Here is a 13,901-nt window from a genome sequence, read left to right as displayed (position 1 = left end):
AAAAAAAAATTAAGAGCATATCTCAACTCCTTCTGCTTTTTAAAGTAATCACATTCAGAGAAGTTCAATTAAATCACAAGCATGCAACACGGCAACATATTTTATCCTAGGTCTTTGTGTTATTTAAAATTTATTAATACTGTTGACTGAAAACGCAACTGGTAATTCCATTGGTCCTGCACAAGGGGAGGAGTGACCACACGCATTAGTGCAGGTTAGGGGCTGATCTGGTGGAAAGGAGTTCAGCAGAGCAGCATCTGGGTGTCCTGGGGGACAAGAGGTTGGTCATGAGCCAGCAGTGTGCCCATATGGCCAAAAAGGCCAATTGCATCCTGGGATACATTAAAAAACACATGGCCAGCAGTTCGAGGGAAGTGATCCTCCCCCTCTACTCTGCATAAGTGAGGCCACATCTGGCTCATTGTGTTCAGTTGAGGACTCTTCAGTTCAATAAAAAAAGAGAACTTCTGGAGAGAATCCAGCAGAAGGCCACAAAGCTGATTATTAGGGGCCTCACTTATGAGGAAAAGCAGGGAGACCTGGGACTGTTCAGCCAGAAGAGAAAGGGGATCAACTTTCTAAGAATCTAAACAGTAGAGGTCAAGTGATGGGGTCAGATTCTTTTCAGTGATGCCCAGTGACAGAACAAGCAGCAATGGAAACAGAGAGGAACATAGGAAATTACATCTGAGCAAATTACATGAGCAAAAATTTCTTCACTTTGAGGGTTACATTAACACTGGAACAGGCTGCGCAGGTATCTTGTGAAGTCTCCTTCTCTGGACATACACAAAACCTTACTGGATACTTTCCTGTGCAACTTATTCAAGGAGACCTGATTGAGGAGGGGGATAGGAATAGATGATCACCAGAAGTCCATTCCAAGACATACAATTTTGAAATATTTTGTAATATTTCTTTATTTATCCATCTATCTATATACTAAAGATAAGTGTAATCCCTGCTAGGGCTCGTCCGGGGGTGGCTTCTTGCAGGGCTGCTGTGGGTCCAGGTCACTGCCAGCCCTCCTCTTGCGGGGCCGCTGGGCCCTCACAGACGAGTGGGCAGGAGCGGAGGGGCTGCTGCCCTGGGCAGAGGGGCCTGATGCTGCAGCCTGCTCCATCTCTTCATGAGGCTCCTCCTGTTCTGTGGAGATGTGCGCAGCAGGGGTGTGACTGGGATCCCCAGGAACGACAGCCTGTGGTGTGCTGGGCTGCTCCACTCTGTTGGCATTTTCACTGCTGCAGATGGGTCTAGGCCTTGATGTCAGGATCCCAAGTGGGGAGGCTGCGGGGCCAGGGGCGGCCACCACGCTGTCCTCCTGCCCCCTGGCTGCAGGGCCCTCCTCCTGCCCTCCAGACACGTGGACGCCCTGGAGGCCCCGCTGCCCGTGGGCCTCCTCGCCCCACTGGTTCACGAGGGCGTCCACAAGGCCCTGGATGAGCGTCTCCACTCTGTCCCCCAGGGCAGGCCGCAGCAGTTGGATCAGGGCCTCGCTGTCCAGCCCAATGTGACACAGGGCGTTCAGGATGAGGCTCTCCGTTGCCATTGCCTCCCGCCACTGTGTCCCAAAGATGGCTCGCAGCTCCTGGCGCAGCCATGGCAGCACAGGGTCGAGCATCTCCCGGTGCTGCCTGAACAGGGCTGCCCAGACCTCCATCAGGAGACCGCCCACCATCGGCCTCTCCTCTGCCTCCACATCGTCCTGCTCCTCTGGCAGCAGCAGAAAGTGTGGAGGGGATGGTGCGTCATGCTGGGGGCTGTAGATGCGAGCGATGCCTGCCTGGAAGCAGGAAGGTACTGGTGGTGCTGGGGGACAGATGATAAAATCCAGGTCATCGTCGTCGTCCCACGCAGCCACCTTAACAACTGTCATGACAGTCCTGCAGAGCGGGCAGGTCTCTTTCTGCTTGGCCCACCGCAGGATGCAGCCGAGGCAGAACTCGTGACGGCACGGTACTGCATAGGCAATGTCCTTTCGCACGTCACGGCAGATGGGACATGTCCATGCCTCCTCTGCTGCCATGGTCTTCACGCCGTGGCCTGATGGGGAGTGAAGATGAGTCGCTCTCCCTCACCAGCGCCTCAGCAGTGGAAGATGAGCACTGCAAGAGGGAGAGAGGCCACCATAGTCATTCCTTGTCCCAGGGAGAGACAGAAGAAACGTCCTGCTCCCTCAGCAGGAAACCCTCCAGACCCCACACCTGTGCTGCCCCATGCCCCACGCCCTCATGGGGTCAGACTGCAGCCCTGGCCATGGCGGTTCCCCCATCCCAGAGCTCACCCCATGGGGTGACGTGTCCCCACCCAGCTCACCTGTGCTGTTGCACGTGCACCCCGTGGGGCCCCGGCTGCCTGAGCCAGGCAGGCCAGGGGATTACAGGTGATGGCTGTACGGATGGGCACTGAGAGCAGCTGCCAGCAGTCCCCAAAGCACAGCCCAACACACAAGTAAAATCCTCGCTCCACCTCCAAGCCGCACACACTCGCTCGGCAGGAGTCCAGGCACGAGAGTGACCGGGCCAGGCCCTGCCAGCGCCCAAAGCTCGGTGGCATCACAGCCTGTTGCTCAGTGATGTCACCGCAGTCCTTGTGCCGTCACAGCACTCACCCCAACAGCACCTCGGTCCTTTTGTCTTTTCCTTTCTTTTCCTTCTTTTTTTCTACCCCTTTTGGTACAGCTTTTTTCGATAAACTCCAATGACTGAACTGCATCGTCCCAGAGGCTTTTCATTTGTCCTCAGTCCTCCTTTTGTATTGTCCAAGTTTCCAACTGAGGTTGTCTAAAAACTGTTTTTATTGTTTCAGTGAGCACTATGTATTTCTTCCCCACTATTTTTTTTCTTCGTAATTTTTATTTTAAACGCTGCAAAGTGCTTTGTTTCATATTTACAATGTTTCGGATATTTTTTGGTTTTCTATCATTAATTTGCTTTTGCTTTCCTTTTCTTCCTTTCCTCCTTTTCTGGGACAACTCATTTGACATTCATTCACAGGTCTTATTTTTTCCCTTATTAAATTATCTGAAATTGATCTTGACGTTATGTTTCCTCAGCTTCTGCATCAGTAATGTGTAAATTTTTCACTGACGTATTTTACAGAAACTGCATCCACTGTTTTATAAGTTTTTTCTTCTTACTTCAGGAATGCTTGATCACTCCTTCCCTCATACTCGGTACATCTGGCTTGTATGGAAGTATTGTACTGCAAGCAGCAGACCCTCCCAGCTGCCAAATGTCAGAGAGACTACTCTCTTTTTATAAGGTTCTCACACTGCAGAAGGCAGGCTGTGTTGATGGGAGCAACGTAGTGCCTGGACTTCTTGTTTCACTCTTAATTGTGTTGATGTAGCTCTTCTGATTTTATAAATTGAGAACATAAAATCAATTACATTCTTGCTCGACAGTAAGATAATATTTCTTGGCAAATATTTAGTAATGTTTGTCAAGTCCAATTTAATAATGTTCGTGGCATGACTTCCATTACTTCTTTAGAGATCTGTTTGTAGTCTGTTAATTTTATTATCTTGGAACTTTCCCCAGTATGTCACTGCCACCTTGTTGTGTTCATTTTATCTCTTAATACAGATTTTTTCATCCAAGTTAATAATAGTTTGAATTTTTTTTTAATTTGCTTCAGGTATTTTATTTATTTTTTTATTATTTTTTATTATTTTTTATTATTTTATTTATTTTTGCTCGGTGGAGAATTTGTCTCTTGAGCTCTCTGGAATTGTTGGCCTTTTGTTCATGACGGCACAACAGCACATGGCAGTCCTGCTCCGTTAGAGAGTGCTTACATCTCCTCACTCTCTGGCTCAGGCACATTTTGTTTTCCCAATGAGAGGGTGCATGCGGTGGGCAGATCCCACTCTGAACTGAAGCTTATAGAGATTTCAGCTTGATGCATGCATTGCTACTGATGGATTCTATCATAATCATAGAGTTATTTTACTTTCTTTATAATACAGACTTCCTACTGCAAACAAAAAGGGGGGTTAGTTTATTAGGCTTATTTTTAATATAAAAAAATACTTGTAAAAGATGATTTTCAGTGGCATACAATGAAGTTGTGCATCCTTTTGAAGGCTGTCAGTGGTTGTATTCTACTTCAAAAATTTTGAAAGCATCCTCACTACATTTTTTGGGGTTGGCCAAAAGCCATGATATTTTTTTTGTAAGCATGGAATACAGCTGATCAGTGATTCCCTTATTGAGGTGAAAGCATTGATCCAATAGCTGCTGGAGACTTGGGCTAGAAGTCACTCGTTAACACTGACTAGTCTGACAAAACACTGGCAAAAACCTGATTTTTTTGAGATAACCTCTTATTTTTCAGACGACAAAATAATTCAAGCACAGCTAATGGCACAAGTTAGATCTAAATTCAAAGGTACACACAGCACATAATACTATGAACTGTATGACTTAATGTGATTTTTTGTGTCTGTTCCTCCAAAATTAATACTGTTGTTTCCAGTATGATCACAGACTTAATATCTTATAATTTGAAGCAATTGGTAACACTACTCTTCCACTGCTATTGTGAGGACTGCTCTGAAAATAGTGTCTCATTTTATGATGCTGGCACACAACATCAGAGCAAGGTTTTATATGAGGGCTAGGGAGAAAATTCTTGGATTGCATTATTAGGTTGCACTAATTTTGCAGGTGGCCTGAGAACAGTTACCTAATAATGTTTTACAGGAGAATATTCTCATAGAAGAGCATTCTGAAGTGATTTTACTGCTTGAATCTTTGTCTTTTATTAATTGTCTCCAGACCTGAAGGAGCTAGAATTACTAAAATAATATCACACAGTAGCTTAGCATAGCAAGCTCAAATACTTCGTGCTCATTTCTGGAGATGAAAAATTGGCATCAACAGGAAGACTGAACATCTTACACAAAATCACAGAACTGTAGAGGTTGGAGATCATCTAGTACAACTCCTTACTAAAGCAGATTCCCTACAGTAGATTGCATAGGAAAGTGTTCGGGTGTGTCTTGAGTATCTCCAAAGGAGACTCCACAACCTCTCTTGGCAGCCTGTTCCAGTGTTCTGCCACCTTCACAGTAAAGCTCTTCTTTATGTTTGGATGGAACTTCCTATATTGCAGTTTGTGCCTGTGCAGGGGCTTCAGTGTGGACCTAACCTTATCTCTGTGTCTTTTTCATCCAGCTTTTTTTTCCTTCTCACTTGACTGGTCACATCAAGTCCTGCAGGTGTCACGTAGTGCAGTTGGTTCTGCACATGAGACCTGAAGAGAACAAAATGAACTGAAGAGCCAAGACAGTACAATGTGGTCCTTTAGGCCAGATTTGGACATTTTCAAGGTCAAAGTTTTGGCAGACATTCTCCCTGGTATGTGAATGTTTGGCATGTTCTTCAATGATTGTGAATTAAGTACCTTTTTAAACCTTTATGTGAATGCGTAAACCAGACCCTTTAGATTCATTGGTAGTAGCTGTAAAGTATTACGTTAGATGGATGCGTAATTACTGTGTTCTGCTCTTTCTCCCATGCTATGTGCTGTACTCATGTCCTTTAATATCTTGATGATGACTTGAAAGTACTGAGATTTTTAAAATGAACTGTTTTATAAATTATAATTTTAGATCTCATCGGTTTGGGGTTTGTAAAATGAATCATGCTGCTTTAAAAAGCCAAAGTCAGATTTACTTCATTTTTGTTCTTTATTTTAACTGTCTAGATATTCTGCTTTTAGGACCCTTTTTTCCTTTTTTTTTTTCTTCTTTTTTCTTCTTCTTCTTTTTTTTTTTCATACCAAGTGTTTTTCATTGGGTCATGAAATGGATTAACTTTTTCATTTCAACCTTGTATAATAGCTAGGAAGTCTGACTGTATCCAGGGGTGCATCAGGCCCAGCACTGACACTGGAAAAAGGATGGAGCTCTGTCAGAGAAGAGTCAGGTGGATGTCAGGAAAAGGCTCTTCAACAGAGTGTGGTAGGCATGGAACAGGCTGCCCAGGGCAGTGATCATGACCCCAAGCTGCCAGAGTTCAAGCAGCATTTGGACAATGCTCTCAGAACTATGGTATGATTTTTAGGTGGTCCTGCGTGGAGCCAGGAGTTGGAGATGATGATTCTTATGGGTCCCTTCCAACTCAGGTGATCTATGATTCTATGATTCTATGATTGCCCTTTGACTTGTCGCTAAGTACCACTGAAAGGAACCTGGCCCCATCCCGTCTGGCTTGTGAGCTGAGTTCACTAAGCCTGGGCCTTGCAGCCATGTCAACCCAGAAATGGCATCACCACACCATCTATTAGCTGCTAGCTTGGCTCCTGGCTCATGGTATTTCAATCCAAAGCTGTTCTGGCAGTCCATCTCAGTTGGTGCTGCTGGGTGCATTTAACACGGTGACAATGTCTGCTCACACAATGTTTTCTTGGTGATGGGCAAGGTACAGCTTTCAACCTAGAGCCTCCTGAGTGGGGCTGCCAACTAGTTCAGCTCTGCATGGCAAGAGGCCAACCCTACACTTCTGCAGATCTGTGCATGACTGCCCACAAACCAGCCTCCTAGGGAAACCTGCCAGCTGAACCTGGGAATGTACACACACCTGGTCTCAATGTCCTTTCTTGTGTTCAGCCCTAGAATATCTTGCTCCCATAGTCACAGTTCACAACACACCAAGGGTGTCAGTGTGCAGCTACGTTCAGCCAGGCACATCATGCCAGGAATACCATGTCCTACTCTGGGACTATGGCAGGTGGCCTTAGGTGCAGCACCCTGAGGCTAAGCGAGCAGCTCCCACTGCTAAAGCCACACCTTGAACTGAGTGCTGGGGACTCCTCCATCTACCTCTGATGCCCACCACTCAGGGCTGCAGCTGGCTGTCACTGGGTCAGGCAGTGAGCAGCTGTGTCCCTGTAGGCCTTGCCAAACAAGTTCCCAGGGCTGGACTGAGGTGCAGCCAGCTGTCAGGCTGGTGTCTGGCTTAACAGCCCACATCAGGGCAGGTGTGTACTGCTGATGCACTCTGCCAGCACGTGCAGTGGGCTGGCCAGAGCCCGGTGGCTGTGGCTCACCTTACTGAACTGCCTGTCTGTAACAAGGGCCCAGTTCCTCCCATGTCTCTTTGCAGCCACCACCTCAGGATGGAACTGTGCTGACAGGCATGGTGACAAACGCTGGCTCATGTGCCCAAGTTCAGTTTGCCAAAGCCACAGAAGACAATTTCCAGAGCAGTGCTGAAATTTTCTGTGGTGGGATTCATCTCCTGACTTTCTGCTGTCAAAATCTGATCTTGCTGCCTTGCTTCACAGCCACATCTGGAATTCATTTCATCTCACTCTGAAGTAAGTATCTAAAATAGAGCAAAGAATTCAGCTTTGGAAATACTTCTTTTTCCTCCTGTGACTGACTGGCTCATCCCAAGGGGTCTGCACTGAATTCATGTTGTGCTGCCACTCCTGTGGATCCTATAATTTGTGTGTGACAATCACAAGAAATGACATACCCTCTATAGATAAAACTCTTCATATTCAATTTTAAAATACATTTACAGAAGCACTGATGGAAAATTCTGACTGTCTCAATTTAAGAAATGTGCTCTGCTTTCTCTCCACATATACAAAGGACTTGCAATTATATTTCCAACAGACCTCTGTTCTTCCACCTGGTTGCAAGCTGATGGTAATGAAAATAGGGGACCACTGCTAATGTTTATATATGGCTTTCCTCAAACTTTGCAATGTACTGATAGTTAAAAGCTGTTTAAATACAGATTGCAATATGTGTAGCTTCAATTTATCAGATGAAACCAATTCTGATTTATTCTGATGAATGATTCTAAGAAATTATTATTTTTTCAACAATAATTAAAGCACAAAGCACAAGGAAAAGATAACTCTTAGTCTAAATAGAAATATGATATCAGTTTATCTGTAGTCTAGGTTTGATTGCACTTCCTGTATTTCAATCTCTTTTAGGAGAAGAAGAAATTTCAATTCATACGTTCTTTCCTTATGTTGAAACTGAGTTAATTAAGTGAGAAATTTATTGTTAAGAGTCTAATGAGGAAACACTGCAATTGAATCTACTGTAAGTAACATTTTCTGTGTTGCATATCTTGTAATTCAAAGGTAGAAGTGGGCTGAGTTTTAATCTGTTGATTGAGTATCTGTGACATGCTGAAGGGTAGAGTTCCACTGACAAAATGAGAAAGTCAGAACTTTAAATGAATAAAACCCAAGACCCATGATAAATCAATAAATATATAATCATCATTATAAATGCCAGAAAATGATACTAGTTCAATAGCAAGTGTGAATATATCAGTTAAGACGATCGCATTTAACTACTAAGCTTTAAGGGAAAACAAAACTTTGTACATTTATGAGTTCCTGAGAATGTGTTGCAAAGCCTGGGAAGACTACCTAGATCAGATTTTTTCCTTTGTGCTGTACAGTTCTGCTTTAATGAAGAAAATGATGTGACAGTTTTGTGCTTTGTATGAGCTCTGCTAGACATGAGAACAGATTTTGAGTGTGTGGTTGGTTAGCAGGTGAGAATTGGGCTGGCTCATTTTTTCTGTGTGGTCAGTCTGCAGCCAGTTTGTCATCGTATATTTCCTGTTGGCACCTGCAGGAACTGCCTATAGCTATGTCAGGTATTCTTGATTTCTAATAGGCAGGCAGTCTACAATGGGAAGCTGTGATTTCCTGAGGGAATTCACCTCTCATTTGGACACCATGAGGACAGTCCTCTCGCACTTCTGCATCATGGTCATGACAATCAAGGGCCCATACCAAAAGCTGTCTGATGTAAATGTGCAATTCATGTCCTCTTGAAGAGCTAATTCATCTTTTAGTATCTCTGCTGACCCTCATCAAAAGCACCAATAGCTGCACGTCACTGAGGTTGCAAGATACAGCCTCCCTCTCAGAGCTCTTCTACAAAAGCTGAGCCATTCCATGGTTTGATGGTAGAGAGTCACCTTTGGAGAGGTGCTTAAACAGCGTTAGTGTTTAGGCTTAAAAAGGGGAGAAAACAAGTTGTTCCTCCTGGTAGAGGCTGGCACAAGTAGCATGCAGGCGGGTAGGCTGCCAAAGGAATGATAGCACAAGAAACCCGCCTTCTTTTGCAAAGCTGTGGGAAACTTTTGCAATCACCTTAAGAAGGAAATCCAAGGTTTAAAAAAATGTTTTGGAGTGCTCCATTCCTCTAAGTAGGCAGTGCTTTTGCTGTGACGTCTCACTGGCTTCCAGCCTGAGAGCCCTAGGGCGCAGGAAAGAAACAGCCTGACGCAGAAGTGACACACAGTAAGTTCTCTCTCTGCCTCTCCCTCCCTCTGTCTCTCTTGCTGTGTGTCTCCTCTCTCTCATTTCCTTCTCCTGTTTGTTTACTTGCTTAATTGCTAAGCACCATTGCTCTGCAGACAAACTAGGATTTGTGTACATCTTGGAGTCACTAGGCTTGAAAGAGATTACATAAAGTGCAACAACAGAACTCTGCAAATTAGACTTTTTAAAAGGATAAGCATAGTGGACTGTGGGTTGCTTTATCCCTTTGTAATAAAATTCTTAATGACAATTAATTATTATTTTGAAACAGATGTTTCTATAATTCTTCTGGCCTCATTTGATTTTAAACAATGCTAGTGTTAATGATTCACTCTTGTCAAAGTACAGATTTTTATCAAGTGGGCATGGAAACTTCTTTCATTAGGCATAAGAGAAGATGTGTTTATACAGTTTAAGATTTGCTTGAAGTAGATTATTAGCTGGCAGTGTAGCATTAAATATTGTGAAAATAAAACCACATGACTGATTTAAATATTGTTTATTTAATGGAGATAGGTCTTTCGCAAAATTAATCATCAGCAAAATAAAAGATAAACACAATAAAGAATATATTTGGTATAGAGAAACTTGTCTTTCAGCTACCACCCTCTAACAACTGAGTTAAGCCTGAATTCACCATATGTAAATTATCTAAAACTTTTTTAATGCTTTTTGATTTGCAAGCTGGTAAAGATGATCTAAGATCATATTTCATATAAACGATCCCTTTCATATAACATGGATCATTCTGAAATTTACGTGTTTGATTTCTACAGTCATTTTTGGTGGATCCTCCTGGATTAGGATTTAGAATTGAAAGCTACAAAATTGGAGTGAGAATGTTCCCGACGCTTTATATCTCTGTATTAGACAATAGTGCCTATTTGCTATCAGTAGGAGTAATTTTTGGGGGGGAAGTTGGGTGGCTAAGAGAATTTTTACTTTTCTGCACATCTGTGGACTTTCTCATGGAATCCAAACTACTTCTGGATGTCTCATCTGGGCAAATTGCGCAGGCCAGTTGAGTAATTTCTGTAGGTCAGCTCCAGGAAAACTGCCATGGCCCTGCAGCCCACCAGTCTAAAAGCCCTCAGGACAACCAAATGGCTTCCATTCAGTGCTCAGCTGACCTCCAGGACCTTCAGAAGGAGATCTTTAATATGTTCCTAGAGGAATTAAACAGACTGGAATATCTAAGGTGTCAGTGTCCAAGATATCATAGTGATATTCTTCCATACAGGAAGAGCAAGAGATCAGATCTACAGGAGGGAAACCATGGACAAGATAATCACCACTGGCAAACTTAAGGACAAGCCACCTTTCCGGGACAGCAATAGTGCTGTGGCTCCTGCCAAGGTTATGTGCCATAACTGTTCAAAGCTAAAGGTATGGAAAGGAACCCTCACCATGTATTTTCTTTAGAATACTGAAATTGCCAAAGTTCAATAAATTCAGTATGGTAATGTTTTATACTACATGATTTGCAAACAATGCTGTAGGATGTGATTCCTCAGTACAGGAGAGACATAAACCTGTTGGAGCCATCCAGACGAGGGCCACAAAAATGATCCCAGAGATTGAACACCTTTCCTTCCGAGGACAGGTTGAAAGTACTAGGGCTGTTCAGCCTGGAGAAGAGAAGGCTGCAGGGTGACTTGATAGCAGCCTTTCATTATCTAAAGGGGAGCTACGGAAAGAAGGGGAAAGACTCTTTAACAGGGTCTGCGGTGATTGAACAAGGGGAAATGGCTTCAACCTTAAAGAGGGTAGATTTAGGTTGGATATAAGAAAAAAGTTTTTTACAGTGAGGCTGGCGAGGCACTGGAACATGTTGCCTAGAGATGTGGTCGATGCCCTGTCCCCTGTCCTTGGCATGGGAGGTGGACTAGATGACCTTTAAAGGTCCCTTCCAACTCTAAGAATTCTATGATTCTAGGCATATAGAAATCAATAAATGTTTTCAACAGTTAAATGATAAGGTCATGTTTTACTAGCAAATCAATTAAATATGTGCTATAAGCAAAACAGTAGTTACTTAGGCATCTTTTTGTACATATTTTTCAGAATAGGAGAAGTAGGACTAATTAAAACATTACACAATCATAATACCAGTAATAAACAGCTTTTTGCTGCAAATTTTCCCTAAGGAAGGAAATACCTAAAACAGTATGTGGTAAAAACACAGCAGGTGCATCCAACTTTCATTTTCATTGTAGTTGAAGAGGCTTTGCAAGCAGTCCTGAAAGTCAAAGAAAAATCTTCTGTTTTAATAAGAAAAAAAATGGCAAGGACTTTTTCATTACAAAATTAAAAAACAGTGCACTTCATTTTTCTGCTGTTGAGGAATTCAGACATAAAGAAAAATGTATTGTTTTCTAAACTCAGTTATTTTCTCTCTTCAGATATTTCTTGGAGCTCTAGCTTTTTCCTTTTTTGCAAAAGGATTTTCTGGAAGCTACATGAAGAGCATGTCCAGTCAAATTGAAAGGAGATTTGAAATCTCATCATCAATATTTGGCATTATTGATGGCAGTTTTGAGTTAGGTATGTGTACTGTTTTTAAAATGTAAAAATAATACTTCTTAACATATTTTACCCCTTAAAATCTTTTTTCCCCTCATAATATTACTGATGATCTCTCCTGATGATGCAGGTAACTTAATGGTAATGGTACTGGTGAGCTATCTTGGTCCAAGAGTTCATCGACCGAAAGTAATTGCTGTTGGATGTCTCATCATGTCATTAGGAGCATTTTTGTCAGTGATGCCTCAGTTCCTAATGGGACGGTAAATATGGAGAGTTTTCATATTGTGCGTGAATTCACCTCAACCATATAAAGGCTTTGCTTAATCGCACATCTGAGTTGAGAATCACGGTTTCTTCTGGATGTGTCAGTGAATTGTGGTGAGATCTTGGTGGAAGAGGTTTTTTCTTCCTCCATCACAGGGTGTTTATTATTCTCCACTGAATTCAGGAAGATTAAATATCTAAATACCCTTTCAGATCTAAGCTGCTGTATTTACATAGCTATCAAAATCAGTTCATACCTCTAATCCTTCAACATCCTCTGTGAATAATGGTTGAAAATATAGCTTCTCTGTCCCTCAAAAAATAAAATCTTTTCCCTGTGCTTTTAATTTATCTGTTCTTTAGCTCCAACACCTGTATCTGTTATAAGGAGGTCATGAAAAGAATTATATCTTTGGAGCATTGTTCAGAAAGCAGCCACGGTCACTGCTCTGTGAAGTAGCAGCAAAACTGTACTGCAAGAGATAGTATAGACGAAACGCAGATCAAAGGAAATTTCTGATTTAGCCCAAACCTGTAATCAGAATCTGAAGATTGCCCACTCTCTACAACACTGAGCAAAACACGGTGGTCATGGACAGCTAGCTGTCATCCTTCAAAATATTAAAGCTTAGAACTCTATTACAGAGCCAGATAGAATATCAACTCCCCATTTATCCCAGTGCAGAATGAATATACTCAAGCTGGTTTCAATTTAATTTCCTCTAGTAGGGACTACTTAAATACAAACTAGCACATAGCTTTTGTGGCCTGATTAATCTCTTTATAGACAAAGAATGATTAGTATTACATCCTGAACCTACTAGTTTTAAACTAACACAGATATCTCTATGTTACCCATCTGTCACATAGGCAAGAAACAGGTGCTAGTATGGAAAGATCAACACTATTGTATGTAGACTGATGTGGACAGGCTCTGAATCTGTCCTTCAGTATAAAGAATGATCTCTTAAGCCAAGGAATAAGCTCTTTAACTTGAGAAAATAATGGTCACTTTTCAAAAAGCTGTGAAGATACCCTTTTTTTCAGTGCTAGAAGTGAATGGCCTCTCCACTCTGCCTCTGTGTGGCAGGAACCCCATGAATGCAAGGCTTATACATGCTTTCTGCAAAACATAGTCTTTGATATGTCAGTTGTATTTACACAGTTGTTTTCCAGTTATAATTATGAAAGGATAGCTGTTACTGTGGACAACTCATCTACAAGTGTATCAGCTTGCTCCCCAGCACCCTCTGTGGGCCATTCAGTCTCAGATGTTACAGAAACACCCAGCACAATGAAAAATTCAGGTAAGCTAAAGCTCTGATGTTGGATTCCCCATTTTATGCCCCCTCTTTTTTTGAATTCCCTTCCTCTACTTGTCCCCACTCGATACAATTCTTTCTTTTTTTTTTTAATTGAAAAATGTAATAGCAAAGCCCTTGCTAGAAATCATGACATATACAAACCCACACAATTATGAATGTATGTGAATATGAAAAACATTTTTATGTTATTTTTCTGTTGCAATAATGTACTTTCAGAATTATGCTCACAAAAATGTAAATATTTATGGTCTGCAGGATGTGAAAAAACATCTAATTCCTATCTTTGGCTCTTTGTATTGATGGGGAACCTTTTACGTGGAATTGGGGAAGCACCAGTTATGCCACTGGGGGTTTCATACATTGATGATTTTTCTAAAGAAGAAAACTCGGCATTTTACATAGGTAATATGTGTATGAATGATTTTTATGCTCAGCATTCTTTTCTCTAACTTTTATTAGCCAAAAAAATACAAA

General features: G+C 42.3%; 1 protein-coding gene across 1 annotated transcript in view; it reads left to right on the top strand.

Annotated features, from left to right (window-relative positions):
• Positions 1–10,552: 10,552 nt before the first annotated feature.
• Positions 10,553–13,901, top strand: part of SLCO1A2 (solute carrier organic anion transporter family member 1A2) — a 14,850-nt gene continuing 11,501 nt past the window's right edge. The window contains exons 1-5 of the mRNA XM_010713592.3: positions 10,553–10,698; positions 11,715–11,856; positions 11,966–12,098; positions 13,279–13,409; positions 13,683–13,829. Of these exons, the coding sequence (XP_010711894.2) occupies positions 10,588–10,698; positions 11,715–11,856; positions 11,966–12,098; positions 13,279–13,409; positions 13,683–13,829 (664 nt within the window). The 5' untranslated portion in view covers positions 10,553–10,587. The remainder of the gene's footprint in view (positions 10,699–11,714; positions 11,857–11,965; positions 12,099–13,278; positions 13,410–13,682; positions 13,830–13,901) is intronic.

Source organism: Meleagris gallopavo, chromosome 1 (assembly GCF_000146605.3).
Source record: "Meleagris gallopavo isolate NT-WF06-2002-E0010 breed Aviagen turkey brand Nicholas breeding stock chromosome 1, Turkey_5.1, whole genome shotgun sequence".
In the NCBI taxonomy this organism is placed as follows: domain Eukaryota; kingdom Metazoa; phylum Chordata; class Aves; order Galliformes; family Phasianidae; genus Meleagris; species Meleagris gallopavo.
This window is presented reverse-complemented; position numbering and strand designations above follow the sequence as displayed.